Source organism: Notechis scutatus, chromosome 2 (genome assembly GCF_049901735.1).
Source record: "Notechis scutatus isolate UNSWTSFEM ecotype Mainland chromosome 2, rNotScu1.2, whole genome shotgun sequence".
NCBI classification, from domain to species: Eukaryota; Metazoa; Chordata; class Lepidosauria; order Squamata; family Elapidae; genus Notechis; species Notechis scutatus.
Window position 1 is genome coordinate 191,228,469 of NC_142010.1, and position 18,133 is coordinate 191,246,601.

Genomic DNA, 18,133 nt, shown 5'->3' on the forward strand with positions numbered 1-18,133 from the left:
TTGTCAATTGTATGGCTGGAGATTGAAGCTATTGTAATAACTTTGCTCTTCTTTGTATTTGATTAACATCATTTACAGACCCATTTTCCCCTAATATATGTTATAGGTAGATTAAGGTGTGAGGAAAGGGGAAAAGCTTAATCCAATCTCTAGTCTCCTGAGTTAAAAAAGATAGAAGAAATTATCACAATAATTATTAACAAGCGAAAAGAAGGCTGAGAGCCCACCATAGGAAAGAATCAAGGCCTCAAATCACCCCTCCTTGAAACTTGATTCCTCACTCTTGCATGCCCCATGATATTAGAGAGAAAATTGTCCGTAATTGCTGTCATTTTCCATCATCCCATTCCCCTGGTATCCACCCCATAACCCTGATATATAAGAGACATGGGGCTCTTACGCCTATCTTTCTTGCCTGGCAATTTATATAATGCCAATTCCTGGCCATATAAGATAGTGGTTCAGTCCTTCATCCCATTTTTGAGAGACAAACACAATAAAAAGGTATTGGAAAAATAAAAAAAATACTTCCCTCTTTTTAAATTAAATATTTAAAATGTGTGAAGTAAGTAATTGTCTAGATACTATAATACAAACCTGGTATATGAAAAAAGAAAAATATGAAATGAAATTAAAGTAAAATGCTCTGGTTATACCACAAGATGTCAATAGTCTGCTACATTTTTTTAAAAAAAATGGTATAAATAACTGGATCAAGATTTACCTTGGTACAGATCATAACAGGATTATAAAATAAGTACAATTAATATCTACATGCCCAAACTAAACAGAGGGTGGTGGTTTGAGGGCTGAAATTACATTCAATTTACTCTCCTAGACAGAGAAATAAAGAATATTTAGCCTTTGAGACTTGACTAAGGGCCACCCTAAGTCCTAGTGAAAAAGATTTTTGAAAAAACCATTCCCCTACTGCAATTATCTAGACTTTTAGAACATTTTCAAAATTCAAAATAATGTTAATCATAATTTCCTCAGCCTTCGTTAACAGTTGATGGATGCTGTGTATCCAACTGATTTACAATGAATATTAGAATATTAGATGATCATTTCAAGTTATAACGGCACTGAAAAAAATGACTTATATCCATTTTTCATGTTGCAGCATCCCCATAGACATGTGATTAAAATTCAGATGCTTGGCAACTGACTCATATTTCTGATGGTCATGTGATTCACTTTTGCAACCTTCAGACAAGCGAAGTCATTGGGCAAGCCAGATTTACTTAACAACTATGTTGCTAACTCAACAACTGCAATGATTCACTTAAAAACTGTGGCAAGAAACGTTGTGACAAGAAAAACTGTGGCAAGAAATAATAAACCTGATAGATTGGTGTGCCTTGGTAGAATGTGTTTTCCAAAAAATGAAAAATAAGTGATTTTTTAAGATATGCAAATGCTGGGAGAAAAGTGATGGATAAAATCATATGATGTATCATTTTTTTTGCTAAAAAAGGCAAAAATGATTCCGTATCAGAATGTATTTCTACCCGTGTATACAACCTAAGTATGAAGTTGTATATAAATGCAGTAAAAGGAAGATACATTTGCCAGGGCAAAAAAGATAAGATGAACAGTATAAATTAGATTTGGCTATATTCAATTTTTTTTCTCTTATTGCACAGATAAAGTTTTCTTCTGCTTGTACCTGCTGGAAAAAAAGCTGGCGATTTAAGCATTTGTTCAGATGAAAGTAGTAATAGAATAGGAGGTAAAAAGAAAAAAAGCCTGATAGCTCCAAGATTAACACAAATGTTTATCATCTTGTAGAATTAGGCCAATTAAGTAATTGACTACAGAAAATAACTTATATCTTAACTGGATAAATTTGGTCAGTTTACTAGCAAATCAGATCTTACTGAAGAAATAATAAAAGATAAAATTGTAATATCATGAAACCAAATCCCTCCATGCTCCTTTTTGATTCTGGCAAATTAGGAACAGTAGCTAATAATACTCAGAAAACTGAGCTCTCAATCAGCTATATACATATTAGAAAACAGAATGTATGTAGTACAGCTTCAAGGAAATTAGAGCAACGTTATAACCTTTAGTTTAAATAAAACACTAACCTGCTCCAGTGTCTGAATTTTGTTGTCTTTAACTTGCAAAATCTCTAAAACCTTCCTGTCCTTGAGTTCAGCCTTCTGCTTTTCTCTAAAAACAAAAATATATTGACACTTATTAGTCATAATTTGCTGCTAATCATTTGAATTTTTCATGTCCCAATAATGAATGTCATTTTAGAGCATGGAAAATTAAATTATCTGTGGCTGACAGCCTTGCAGAATTAATCATGGAACATATGGCAAGTGACAGCACATTTTATCTGCAAACAACGAAGACAACTTTATTCTAAATGATGTAATGTTTATGAAAGCAAAACTAGATATACTTACTTACAAGATACATGGAATATCTTCCAGATGAAGTATTTCTGAAGAATCCTTCCCTTCCTGCTTTTACATTATTGATATCAAAGGAATCCTATTTTCATATTGGCAATATAGTAAGATATTAACAAACATCATTATTTTCTCTTTGGTATACTGGAAAGATATGCTGTCAACAACTGTTAAGAAACTGGGGAGGGAGATTCTGTTCCCAAATGATTCTTACTCTGTATATCAGTTCCAGATGTGGCAAAAATAAAAACCAGTATGGCATAATTTATACTAAAATAAATAAATAAATGCAGCAGTAGAAAGGAAAAACAAATAGTGCTAATTACAAAGCAACATTTATCAGGTTTGCTACATTGTTTATATTGTTACATTCCTGCACAAATCAGAAAATTTAGTATTATTAACATTATACAATTGTATACTGCTGGATTGTTTTAATTATTATCTTGTTTGCATACAATATCTAGGATTTAACATTTTCTAAATACATTTATTCATACTCCATCAACTTTTCCTGGCCTAAGTGCATATAAAATCATCACTTCTCACCTAGAAAAAATACCTGTGATAACCAGGACACTCTGTGAAAAAGGACATCAGTAAGAAATACTGGCAACAGCGTCTGAGGAGAACTGGAAAATAGTTCCTTATACTGGGATTACACAAATCTTCCCCAATCAACCAAAAACCACAACTGAGCTACAAAAACCATAACTGAAAGTGTAAGAACCCAAAACAATTTATTTGTTGAAACATCAACATACCAAGTTGTAAAACACAAGAAATAAACTTGTAATTTCCTAGATGTTACTAAAGAATAATGCCAAGCATGTCTATTTATTGGACACACCAATCGGAATTCGAGACTTTTGAATGATTGCAGGTTGGTACAAAATTTAGCCTTCAATATGTATAAATATTACATATATAACATTCTCTCTTTCTAAATTCCCTTTTCATCTCTATGGGTTGTATGTGTCTTCTTCTATCTCAGGTCTTCTATCAGAGACATGGAAGTTTGAGGATTCTGCACAGTATCTTAGCAGTTCTTAGCACTGCACTCTTCTGGATAGGGAGCTATGATGTTCCTAGGATATGTTGGAGTCACTGTTGCAGCACAGGAACGACAGCCCTAAATGCTCTTACCACCACTGGGACCACTTTGGCCTTTACTTTTCTGACTTTCTAGTTGCTCTTTCAGGTCCTGGTACTTCTCCAACTTCTCACACTCCTTCTTCCTTATGTTGTTGTCGTCACTTGGAAATGGTAACTCTATCAGGACCACTGTCTTCTGTTCCTTGTCTACTGAAACAATGTCTGCATCGTTAACCACAATCTATCTGAATCTTGATGTTCCATACAATCTGGACTTGGGAAGATCTAGCCATACACTGTGCAGATGTTCCTGTACAAAATGCCAGCCTATTTGGTTATGCTGCTTAGTGTATGCTGTTCCTGCCTGCATCTTATAACCTGCCATTATACGTTGGACTGACTCTGAGGTCTCTATGGACAGTCTCACTTTGGGTCCAGTCCATCTGAGGTAAACTCCTGCTTTTATGACTCTGGTGCTTAGTGCGTCTTCTTGTGCTGTGCCTCAGTCCTGTCTTTTATCCAGTCTTTTCAAGTCACAGATAAGTTTTCCCAATTATTAGCCACATTGGGTTATATTTGAATGATACATTGCATGCAGGGACTTGTATTGCCATGGCACTTCCTCTGCTTGATCTTCCTCCCACGTCTATTGTTGCCTTAGGCATTCTCTCAGCAGTTCATCAGTGGATGCCCTCTTACTGAAGTACTCCTGGATAATCTGAGTTTCATCCAGGACAATGACTCTGACGCTCATTGGACCCTGCCCACTGTCTTTTTAGCTTGTGTGCAAACTTGGGGTAGAAAGCTCTGTACATTGTGAGGAGCTTCTGAATCTTCACATTGGCAGTCTTCATTTTCCTCTTTTGGCAGCTCACTGTGCTCTCTGAGTATCTTATGACTTTGGCCAGCTCATTGTACTGTCAAGGTATCTGGTGACTTGCCTCATCATTATGGTTCCCATGTGATTGCCCCCATGGTTTCCCATGTGAATTTCAAAGTACTTATAGCCAGTCTGTATGTCTGCTATGGGACCTTTTGGTAGTTTCACTCATGGGTCCTAAATAGCTTACCACTCTTGAGTATCATTCAGACAAATATATCCAGTCCAAATGATATCCCAATGCCCTTACTGTAAATCCATGTCAGGTGGATCAGCAAGTCAATGTCTTGTTCATTTTAGTATACAGTATACATCCATGTAGAGAAGGTGGCTGATGGTAGTTCTACTCTTGAACTTGTATCTGTATCCAGTCCTACCTGGCTAAGGGGTTCAAGCCGATGCAGGATATCAGCGTGGAAAGTGCATCATATTGGTGTATGCTACACTTGAACTGTGTGTGAACTGTCATACGTTGACTCCTAGTGTTATCTTCTACAATCCCACTGAGTTCCTAAGGAACTTCCCAGGGTTTGTTTGTCTAATTAAATTCCAAAGCACTTTCACAATGTATTTTTTTTTTCAAAATAACTGTCCCCTTTATCTGTTTTAAACTTTCTTCTTTTAAACTGTCCCCTTTATCTGTTTTAAACTGTTTTTACAAAAGTTTTTAAGTCTTTCAAATATTTTTTTCTTTTACAGAATATTTATATTCCAGAAAAAATACTAATTCACAAATGGATTTTTTATTCCACTGCTCAGAAAGACAGCTCTTTGGTTATAAATTAATTACCTATGAAAGCAGTAAAGAATGAGGCTCATGCAAATGTTATCTCCATAAAGGCTGCATGATGGCTATGAGCTTGATTTGAATCATTTGACTTCATGGAAGTGAAGTTTAACTAGAAGTTATCCTTGTTACTAGTCTCTGGAATCAAAAAATGCAGAGCCTGGAGCATTACTGAGCCTCCCTCCCCTCCCCCCCAAAAAAGACTGATCCAAAGACTTAATCACTGTGGGTTTCTTTTTCTTTTCAAGCCCAATTTTACACTTATACCCATGATACTGGGACACGAAACCAAAAAGAAAACAGTGTGGGGAAAGTTTTCTCTATCTCTCTTTGTCACTTCTATCCCTACGATTTATATTGACTGTTTCCTAGTATGATTTGATTGCTTATTGTACCCTATCACTATCATTGAGTGTTGTACCTTATGATTCTTGACGAATGTATCTTTTCTTTTATGTATACTGAGATTATTTGCACCAAGACAAATTCCTTGTATGTCCAACCACACTTGGCCAATAAAGAATTCTATTCTATTCTATTCTATTCTATTCTATTCTATTCTATTCTAGTATCAAATATCAAGATACATCCTCTTAAAAATGGATATTGTGGCAAAAAACTACAGGTAAATCTGTTACAGCAACATTTAATGCTTTAAAATCCACATGATAAGCATTTGTGGCAGTAAATTCCTTAATTGACAAGTCCATTTTAGTACTACTAAGATACCCTATTCAAGTGAGAAAAAAGAGGTATTTGCTAGCATGTCTCTAGCCCATATTTTCCCATCTTTATAATGCTGAAATTTCTAGTGTGAGTTAATCCAATTAAAGATTAAAGTTGAGTGAAAGAATGTATACTGTGTTAATATCCAAAGTACAGTAATTATAACATTAATCATATAATAAACAGGGTTAAATTTTCTATTTGAGTTATTTATAGCATCTTTAAAACTTCCCTCACATGTTACATAATTAGAATTTTAAGAAATTTTTTTTTTTACTTGGATTCTGTTTAAAGAAGGGAGATTTATTTAGTTTTGGATGAACTCAACGTAATTTTTCTTTTATATTGCAGGTAACAGATGTAAAACAAATCCTAAATGCACATGGAAAATGGAATCAGTTAACACTATAACACATAATAGCCATCTAAATCTTACCACCAAATTTGCATATAGAGAATGTGAACAAAGGCCTTTAGCATAAATTAAAATCTGGTACAGAATTTTATCAGCATCTCCTCCTGGTGGCCGTAGGATAACTTCCAACACTCATTATAGGGGGGCTCCCAAAAGGGATGCAAAATAATATTGTTCTGTGCTTCAAGCTTCTAAAATACCATTGAACCCACAGCTTCATTTTAAGTATGATAAACAGAAAAAGAGGGGGTAAAGCAGATTTAAAGATTGGTTTTAAAGGTAAATTGCATTGTTGGAAAATTGTGGTTGTTTCAATTAATATACGCTATGCATGCCTATCACACATTAAAAAGTGTTTACCCAAATCAGAAAAAATAGTTGCATGCACTGTCAAAGAGTTGATGATGATCAATGACTGAGACAAACTCCAGTTTAGCTAATTAGAACCACTGATGAGCAATAATGATGTGTGTTAAGAATATTTGCAGACTTCTTTAGGATGAAAAATGGAGTGAAGAGAGGCTGTCAATTTATACAAGCTTAAGCTCCAATCACTTTTCCCATAAGTACCGCTTATTTTAAATGTTTAACAGAGCTGTATTTAATCCATGGATTTTTCATAGTCACTTTTCAACAGCTACTGATACCTAAAAAAAAAAAAATTCTAATGAATTATTCTAAACCATTAAGTAACTATTTTCTTTTGCATATGGGCCACACTATATATTATACAACATGACAGAATCATATTTTCTGGGATTTGGCCCATTTTTAATGAGTTGTCAAAAATGAAATATTGGAGACCATGAGGAAGCATTCAACAATGAATGAGATGAGAAAACAGAACCTGAGGATTCTAATACACCACAGATATTTTCTAAGGTATTTTGCACTCCTAATATATTATCATTTCTGTAATAAATATACAAAGCAATAATGTTGAAGAGAAGTTATGAATATAAGCATAAATTGGGGGCTGTGGTGAAATATATTACATTTCTTTTTACACAAAGCAACATGAATCAAGACAAAAATTGAATTATATCAGCTTCAAATTAACCAGTTTATCAGCTTCAAATTAACCAGTTTAACTGGTAAAAAGTAGTAATAGCAATCCAATGAGGCCTCTGTATAGACATATCTTTTACTTTTCATCAAAATCTTGCTCTAAGAAAAGAAGATGCATTTTGAACTGATATGTATGTTAAGGATTTAATTCTAATGAAATAAGTATACTTTTCCTGAAACAAAAAACCTGAACAATCCCTAAATATGCACTGGCTAAGCATGTAGCCAAGTCAGATCAGTGGTCCATCTTTCTCATTTCTGCTGGCAATAGTAAGATTTTTGCAGCTTTGACTGGAGATGACAAATGCTGTATCTGGTTCTTCTGCATTCAAAGCTTATATTTTACACTGATTATCGTAACAGAGAAAACATCACTGGTACAATTTCATCTGAATGAGAATATAAAATAATCAAATCTAGGAAATCCCCCCAAAAGCATTTCATCACACATCAATGAAGGAGGAGGAGTTTGTCAAGAAGAAATCAAAAGCAGAGGTGTTTTCATAAAAAGGGCGCCTGGAATATCACCATGCATGTACTAGAGGTGGGGGCTTGTATAGAAGCAACACTAGTTTTTCAAATGGATAGCTCCTTTCTTTTTTGTGTGTGGCTTTGACAAATTTGTTAACCAAGTAACTGATGTTTATAAAACAATGCATTTGAGACAAACACTAATTATTTCTATTTTTATCCCAAAGAAACAGGAAAATTAGGAGGAACAGGAGGGAAATAAGCTCTTTAAAAACTTCGTGTGATATTTTGAATATACTCTTTTAGAAGAAGCAAGGGTAAAATATAGAAGCCTATAAACTATTATAGAGTGAAATACCCTGTTCTATGAAAGATTAGTTATTGAGATATATTTATTCTTTTGTAACCCTCCTCTTTTCCCTACACTTACAAAGTGTATTCACAACAGTTTAGGACAGCATTTTTCACTTCAATAAGATATAATTACAAATTTGAAATTTATTAATTTAAGAGAAGTGCACATCAGTCTTCATAAATGCCAGAGGTTTTAACTATCCCTCTCTCAAGCACAAGAGCAAGACAAACTTGAGACTAACTTATAATTGGTAGGCTACCTTAGTCTGTGAACCCAGCCAATGTAGTTTGCAAAACATAATTTATGGCTATCTGTGGAAATCACACCATTTCTTGGTCAAAAAGCCATGCTAATATCATATTAGAATTGAATAATTGAATTATAAAAACTGTATTCCCTTAGGATTTCAAAAGTAATATAAGACATGGTGGCAGAGGTGTTGAGTTGCTTCTACATAAGACTTTTCGTACCTGGAAAACAAGGCTGAGTTTCATTTAGCGTTTTCTAAAATGAAAGGTTCTTACTATGTTTTCCCATCCCACACTTGTGAATATCTAAGATAGGAGTTCTTCTATTACAGCAGAATACCCTAGCTTCTCAGCTAATAAATCTTAAGCATAAAATTTCACTTTAAAAATCTTGCAAGAATTTGGAAAGAAATGTTTAAAAAACGTAAAGATTGATACTGTTAATTTCACTAAATATAACTGACATTGATACAGATACACATAGACACACACACACACACATATATATATATATATATATCTGTGTCTAAATATTTAAAAGAAATATTATTTCTTTTAATACTGTTAATGTTTTAATGAGATATGGTGACTACAAATTATGTTTTTACTTTGTAATAAAATAAAACATTTGGTTACACAGCTATAAACTTGTTCTGCATTATATACTTCACTACATGTTGTTTTATATATAGTAGCAAAGAAGCAAAGAAGAAAACTGGTTACACTTAAAAGCCAAATGTCTAAAATTATGCTTTTACAGCTATGCATGTTTTATATTGTAGAGATTATGGTTTCAATTACTAGCACGAACACTTTAAGCATCGTATTTTCTTCTTAATTTGGAAAGCACTTCCTCATATAAAATACACAAGTTTCTTACGGTGTTCAAAAGATCAGTGCTTCAGAACAGACTGTTTTAACATCTGCACATCACCGGGGTTTCCCCCAAGGATTTTTAAATGATGCCTGCTTGTGCTGAATAAAATGCTAACTTGCACCTTGCATTTCAAACTGTGTCCTGAGCAGCCATCCAGTTGGTACAACACCAGCTGAATTCCCACAGGCCACTGTTCAGTCAGGCTTGACTGCAATTATCATGTCAATATTTTGTGCTCCGATATGCAGATATGAACACATACAAGCTGCGTAATATTTCCTTCTCCATGGAATGTTGACTTATGTTCAATGTTCTGAGAATTTTTAATGAAACAAGGTATTAAATGTTCATCAATTCTGAACTGTCACAATCCCTTGACCTTAGATGCAATGCCATGGTTTTTTTATTCAGGGTACTAAGCAGTAACTATACGATGTGACCAAAACATGTATTTTATAATCTGTATTAAGATGTACTTACATACAACATTTTGGAAAGCTAAAAAACTAGGCATTTATTATTATTAGATTTACTCAGATTCATGTCCTCTAGTTTAATCTCATATTTTAATCCAGTGACAATATGTTAATCAGTCTGTATGACAGTGTGCTATATATGTTGATTAACTGAAGAAGAAATTTGATACATGACAAACTCACATTGATTAAATTACTCCATGTATAGCAGCCTAATCAATGTGCATTGCTAAATGATTTAATACAAATAGATTCATTTGATATGCTGCCAGAAGATCTGAAATAATTCATGTAAAATTTAAATTCTGTCCTGTCGTTGTATTCTGCTTCTCTCTTACCTCAGAAGGATGCAGTAGTTTGTTCAGATCACATAACACTCGGCCCTAACTAAAAAGAAAGAGCGAATTGCACTCTTCGCTCAGTCTTCACAAAGCTAAATCGTTTCTAGACCTTACTAGACATAATCCAACTTCCCTAGAGAATAGGACATTTAAAAATAACAAAGATTTTCTGCTCATGAATATAAACATTCAGTTGCAAAACAGGCAGTTATTCACATACAGAAAATCCAGTATACCGAGCAGTTTGAAGAGATTGTTTGGTTTTTTTCTTGTGCTTAAACTTCACTGCAAACTATCTTTCATAAGTTACTATGAAACAAAAACAACATTCTTGAATACCTAGAAACACACATACTTGAAGGAAGTCTATGGACAATATTATAAATAAGTAAGTAAATAAATAAACGGGATTAAAAATGTTAATGCTATAAACTATTGGTAAAAAAACTGTGTTTCGTTGTAAATTTTTTGTTAGGGCTGTTTTCCCAATATTTAAGTGAACATAATGTATCTTACCATCTTCAAATTTTTCCACCTCATAATTAAGGAACACTTTCCATTATACTTCAATACCTATTAGTTGATATAAATATCTCAAACACAAATGAAAACCCAGTTAATCAAGAAAAAAATCCTGTTATTATTTAATCAACCACCTCCATTGCGCTGTTCCTCCACTGGGTTCCCAAGCTGACTGACACCTTTAGGTACTTATGAAAAGATAGAAGGGTTGGGGCCAACCTCACATCAGGAGGGGGCAAGAGGTTCTAGAGGGCAGGAGCAAGAACAGAGAAGGTCCTCCACCTGGACCCCGCCAGCCAGAATAATCAGGCTGCTGAGATTCACAGTATGCCTCCACTGCCAGCACAAGTGGTACAGGCCAATCCCAGTGTGGTGAGATGGCCCCTCAAGTAACCTGGACCCAAACATACCATGAAGGGCTTTAAAGGTGATCACCAAAATCTTGAATTGAATCCGGAAGCAGACAGGCAGCCAATGCAGCTCTCAGCAGTGGTGTTACAGGGGCCATTTTTGAGGGAAGGAGAATTACTCATGCTGCTGCACTCTGAACCAGCTGTAGCTTCCAAATGCTCTTGAAGAGTAGCCCCATGTAAAGAGCATTACAGTAGAGATGACTACGGAATGAACAAGAACAAAAGTTGTGGCAGCTTCAGTATTACTGGGTGCTACTGCAGTTATATGATCTTCATATGATCTTCATTTTCAACATTCTTTCATAATTTCCACACCTTCACACATTTTTTCTGGCTTGCACTGTTCCTCACCTGCACAGCATCTCCTCATTCTAGCCATTGTCTATCCACTGCAGAATGAAGGCCTCTTGTGCATGTTTCCAATCAATATGGTCTTGAGCTTTCTTTTGCCAATTGGGGCCACAATATTTGCTGATGTCAACAATCCATTTTGTTTTAGATCTCTTTTGTGGACATTCTTTTGTGGACACAAGTGGAATCCATTCTGTAACTGCCTTAGTCCACCTGCCATCAGTTCCTCTTGCTATGTGACTAGCCCATTTTCATTTCCATTCTTTTACTTTTCTGCTGATGCTGTATACCGTATTTATCGGCGTATAACACGCACAGGCGTATAACACGCATCTTCATTTTAAGGGGGAAATTTCAGGAAAAAAAATTTAAAAAATTCTGCCTGCCTGCCTTAGTTTCTGGTTGTTTGGGAGCAGCTTCGGCTGAGAATAATAACTATTCGCCTCTTTTACTCAGCCGAAGCTGTTCCGATTCAACCATTAACGAAGGCAGGCAGGCAGAACGGAGCACTGCGGGCGGGCGGGCGGGCGGACGGGGTGGGGGTGGGGAGAGGCGACAGGAAAAGCCCCCCGCTTCTTTGAAGCAGTTTCTTCCTGTGCTGGTGGAGGAGCGAGAGAGCTGACCCAGAGAGAAGGACAGGCTTCGGTTGCTTCCTCCCTCCCTTCTTTCATTTGTGTCCTTGATCCCGATCCCAGCAGCATTCACCGAAGGCTTCTTAACATTATATCGGCGTATAACACGCATACATCATTTGCCCCCTATTTTCAGGGGAAAAAAGTGCGTGTTATCGATAAATACTGTACTTTCTTTTGTTCTCCAATCTCATAATTTTTTAATTTTTAAACTGTAAATACATTTTAATATTCTAATATTAATTTTATGTGATGTTTTATACATCAATTATACTCTTTGAGAAATATTGGTACTCTAGAAACATGAAATATAAAAAAATAATTAAATATTCATGCTTCTGTATGATCCGAAATGTTTTCTGAATTATTCCAAAACACTGCATAATATCTAATTTCGTCAGAAAAAGGGATTTTTTAAAATTTCTATTTTATGGGTCCATGGTTCTTTAATAGTGTAATTGGTGGGGTTTGGAATATGAAAAGTTGAAAATGTCTATGCCTTAGCAGTTATTACTCCGCTTGTTCATATTTAGCAATGGAAACTTTATTTAAGAAATGTCTAACATAGCTGGAATAGAGATTTGGTCTCCCAGGCTCATGTCAATTAGGCACCTGAAAGAGACGATTTCCCAAATGGTGAAGTTGATTTCAAAACTGTATGTTGCTAGGTGTCGTCTCCTAGAAGCAATTTTTATATTTCAAAAATGCCTCCAGCTTTTTTATTGCTAAATACAAGTGTTCAGAATTAATTATTAAATATTTATTTGTGCTTAACTGTTGAAAAAAAGTTTCAAAGGCAAATGAGGTAGAAACAGAATACTGTACTGTTTGTTACATAATTCAAAGATCAATGGTATTTAAAGTAGTTGGAAAGTATACGAGCATAGATATATAGTGGCTTGTTTAAAAATACTTAGAGGGTTTAGCATATTCTCAAAGGCTTTTCTTATTTGCACACTAAAGGTATTTTTTGTTTGTACCTGAAAATTAAGCCAAAGAATCGTAGCTTCAGCAACGAATGCTGAAAAGTGAGGTCTGTTTTGTGTATCTCACAAATAACATTACACGCAATAATGATCCTGTTTCATTTTAAAATTTTTAGGGCAGTTCAGTCCCAGTCTGGGAACATAAAAGTATTCTGAATAGGAAAAGTTACTTTTCTTTGTGTGATATTAAGGAGCCTGACATCAAACCAGTACAAAGGTGTATGTTCCCAAAAGATTCTCAAGTACCACACCTTCATTATAATCTCTCAGATAAAAAGATACTTTAAAAGTACTGCAAATAAAAGTGCATTGCAGCATTAATTGATTTAACAACATGATTAGACTAAGTGACTGTATTCATCAAATATTTCTCTTTAAAGTTTCTTAGCTCTGCATATTTATAGTAATAAACAATTAAGAGCACTACTGGGACAGAGTTTTTAACTGTCAACGTATATATCAGTCCAGGCATTATATACAGTGGGGTGCATTTCTTCTTTGCTCTTCCATTTCCCTTAACATCACATTTGCAATACGAAAGTTGCAAAGTTCAAACTAAAAAAACATATAAAACCAATAAAAAGAAAAGATATAGTTCACTATAACGCTACAGATGCAAATAGTAGACTACCTATATAAAAACGAATTTAAAAATCTTACAAAACTTTTAAGATAAGTGGATTAACACGGTGTACATTGAATTATATATTGGTGGCATCCTAAGGGTTAAAAGAGTAATTTCCTCCATAAAGCAAAAGTAGCTGAAAGAAATACTGCCTCTATATATGGGGGGAGGGGGGAATTGCTTGAGGAAGATGTTATGGTTCTAGTCCCATCATAGGAAGCAAATTAAATTGTTCTCAAAATAAAACAAAATTGCTATTAGCAAGGGCTTATGGAAACTAGGCACAAGTTGCTGTAAAAAGGACATCAGATAAATAGGTAGGTTAGGGTTTCAGGTTCAGTTGGAATGCAGTTGCATGTTCAATCTGCGAAAAAGGTACAAAACTGAAGAGGGAAAACATTAAAGTAAGCTAAAGAAAAATTCCATAGCGTGTTGAGCAAGTATTAAGTAGATCATGTCCTGGCATAAAATATTTCTTATTCATATTTTGCCAATATCGAGGACCTATTTCATCTCTGCTAGTGGCTAATACCCTAGTTAGGAGAGCTTTACTTGAGAAAGCCATTATAGCAGGGGTATCAAACTGGCAGTCTGCGGGCTGGATGCATCATATGCAGGCCACGCTCACCCCAGCTCTGCAAAGGCAAAAAACATCACAATATGTCATGATACGTCACATGACGTGATCTAGTTTGACACCCATGCATTATAGCTTTCCAGGAAGAAGAAAATTTATCAGAAAGGATTGCAGCAACTGCTAGAAAAGGAAATTGTTAAACAAGTGAGCCAGAAATAGTCAGCTTATGCAGATTCTGGATTCGATGGGGATCGTTTTATTTTATTATTTTTATTTTATTTATTAGATTAATGTGTCACCCATATTGTCTTGCAGTTGGTTTCTAAACAAGCATAGCAAGCTACTTCGAACAGCTCTCTTAGAAATCTAAGTTTGTTAAATATTTGTATCCACATACAATATGTGATAATCAAACAACATTTAGAAATGTGTTGAGCGTTAAAGATTTGGCTTTATGGCATCAGATAGATTCTTGCCACCTTTGGTTTGAAAGAAGCTCAATATGGCCTGTGTGCAGTTATTCATTGCATCAAAAATAAAAATGCAATTAAATCTGTTCACACCAGATTTCCAAGGACTGGAATGCTACACAGATTCTTGGAAGATGAAATCTGTCTAAGATGTTATCTCCATTGATATTTGTGGTATCTCAATGCTTTGGGAAACAACATAATTTGTAAGCTCCTTTTCTCCGGAATAATCCACAAGAGCTGGTAGATTTCTTCTGAAGCCAATCCAAGTTAGAAGGAGAGTAGCTGTGTCATCAACGTAAAGAAGCATAGGCAGCTGCCTATTATTCAGTTTAGGGGGATGGATTCTACCTTAGTTAAAATGATAAGCATTCTGGATTGAGATATCTGCTACCACACCTAAGTTGTATAATTATTATTTTTTTGCAACATCATAATTAGGCAAAATAACCTCTGATCTAAAAAAGGGATGAAACAACTTCCATTAACGTCTTTTCCTAGGAATAGTGTCAAAGGCTGATTTCAATAAAAAAGGCAACGTAAAGGGAACAGGTATAAACATGCTAGAAATTGTAAAACAGCATACTGATATATTGTTCACCTGTCCTCCCTAAAACCTGCTTTGACTAGAAATTTCTCCTAGGCAATCCAGAAATTTATACAACAGAAAGCATACATATACTTTATACAGAATATTTGAAAATTAATTGGACAATAAGTTTAGGGATCCTTCCTTTCAGAGTAAGACAATGATAAAATTCCAGTCTTGAGCATTTGTACTGGGTTATAAATGTTTAAGTAAAACTAATTGAGATTACCTATTCACACTACTTTTTAACATTTCAGCATGTATCAGGTTACTGCAAATGGTTTCCAATTTTTTAATTGATTCATTTAACAATTTCCAAATAGGAGACTAGTGGCCACTGTCTGGAAATGTAGGTTACACAGATCCTCAAATTTTTAACCAAAATACCATGAAAAATGTGGCTGCCCACAGATTAGCCTATCCACGTTTCATGGTATTTTGATTTTAAAAAATTGAGGGTCTGCTTACCCACAGATAGGCTTACCTGAACTACATTAGGAAATACTTTTAAAAAGTATCACTGCACTTATGCATGGTTAAGTTCATCCGTGGAAAACCTGAACCCAATCTTTAGCACATGTTGGTACCAAAAATTCATGTCTTACCTGCGTATATATGATATGTCTTTAATTTTATGTTAAAGAAAGCAACTCAAAAGGGAGAAAGTAAAAATTTATAATTAGAATATCGCATCCAATTAAGCCCAGAGCAGTGTTTCTTCCCCAAACCCCAAAAACTTTAACCTTAGACTGTCTACTATTGACCTCAGCCCTTTCTTTAGAGGTCTGTAGGGGTGTGCATAAGCGCACCAATGGGTCTACCTTCCCTGTCCTATTGTTTCTTTTATTTTTTTTTATTTTTCTTATATGTATCCATGTATTCATAACTATGTTTTTACTTATACCTATTATCTTGTAAGCAATTGACAAAAATAAATAAATAAATAAATGAAAAATAAAAAAATATGTACATCTTAAAGTTACCATGGTTGAGAAACACTGCCCGAGGCTAGCATCAAGGACTCACATGATTCCAGTTGTACGATTGGGGAGTGCAGGTTATTTAATTTTGACCTATTCCAGACCAGACATGCACATTGGGAAATAATCGCAAGGAACCTGACTTAGATCTTAGTAAATACAGGCATATGTGCAAATGAGACCCAGCTTGGTGTAGTGTGTTCCAGCTTTTTTACTGCATTTTTGTGTTCATCCAGGCGGGTACTTATTCTATTGGTCTGTCCAATGTATGTGGCTGGGCATGATGCACAGGGGACTTTGTATATGCCTTGGTTTTCCAGGTCAATTTTATCTTTGGGGTTTCTAAGGATGGCTGCTATTTTTCTGTCTGTTTTGAAGGCAGTCTTGATGTGATGCCTGTGTAGTATCTTACTGATTTTGTCTGTAGTACCTCTTATGTAGGGGTCCTGCCTACATGTTGCTACAACTTTAAAAGCACAACTATAACGACGTGGGAAAATACCCGAACAAAGCTGAATACCACACACACACACACACACACACACACACACACATATATAAACAACAGTAAATAAAACACTCATTCCATTCCAATTCAATTCTATCATTAATATTAGTTAGAATCTTAACATCTTTAACATTTCTTTTCAATTGAACATCATACTTCCTTGTGAACACTTATAAACTTTCCATAATTAATTCTTTTTTTCCATATTTTTCTTCACTTATATTTTTATATATCATTAATAATTAAAATGTTCCCATCCTTTCCTAATTTCATTCACTTTCTCTCATTCACTTTATTTCATTTATTTATTAACAAACATTATTTTTATTTCTAATATAACAATACTATCTTATGTACCTTTGCAGAATCCCTTTTTCAATTAAATTTTCACCCATTATCTCTAAATAGGCTTATACTTTCATTCCTTATACATTTTCCCTGTTTCTCTATATCTTTTTCCTGTCTTTTATAACTTCTTTTCCTTTCCTTCTTCCCCCTCTTCTTCTCCCTCCCCTTTTGCCCCCTTGTTTCTCTACTTCTAATTCTCTCTTCTGTTGCTTCCTAATATTGTAATTATTTTTCAAACTCTTCTTCTTTTTTTTGGTTGTTTTTTCAAATCTTAAACTTTTCACTCTCTTTCCCCCCTTTCCTTTTTCCCCCCACATAAAATTACTTGATCATTAAAGATGGCTTCTTCTTTGTCCCAACCTTCTTGTTCTACAAGCATTTCTTGTTGTTTCTCATAGTTCCAGATCTCCATTTCTAAAAATTGAAATATGAAGCCAAAAGAACCTCTTCCTTCTTGTGCATCTTCATTCTGTTTTTTAAGTTCCATTTTCAGTTCTTCTAAAAGTGATGCTATTTTAAACACTTTTAAACAACCACCCAATTGATTTTAGTCATTTAAATCCAATAGCCAAAAATCCAAAAATCACCAAGTAATCCAAATAATCCAAAGCTGTTTCTTCTTGCTTCTTTTTTCCACTTTCTCTTCCTGGGGTTCTATTATTTTGTTACAAAGTTTCAGTTAAAATGTATCTTTTAGGAATCTTGTTAAGGTTTCACTGTAAGTTCCTTTTAGTTCCAGGCAGTCTCCTCCATTTTTCCAGATCCTGTCCTTTTATTCTTTCCTTTTCTCTCCTTTCCTGCTTTTAAAGGTTTTTGAGTATCCAAAAGTCTTTATTATCCCTTTGACATTTTATTTTTAGCTTAAATGCCTACTGATATCAAAGTGGATTTTTGTCAATTTCTTACTTAAATCTCTTAGCTGTCAGTATAAGGAAGGGAAGAAAAAAAAGCCAAATCCTTTCCCTTC

At 34.7% G+C, this 18,133-nt stretch overlaps 1 protein-coding gene across 1 annotated transcript in view; it reads right to left on the bottom strand.

Annotated features, from left to right (window-relative positions):
* The window catches only part of CNTLN (centlein), a 197,859-nt gene that overhangs the window by 160,351 nt on the left and 19,375 nt on the right, over positions 1–18,133 (bottom strand). Inside the window, exon 3 of the mRNA XM_087957652.1 lies at positions 2,094–2,178. Coding sequence (XP_087813778.1) covers positions 2,094–2,178 — 85 coding nt within the window. The remainder of the gene's footprint in view (positions 1–2,093; positions 2,179–18,133) is intronic.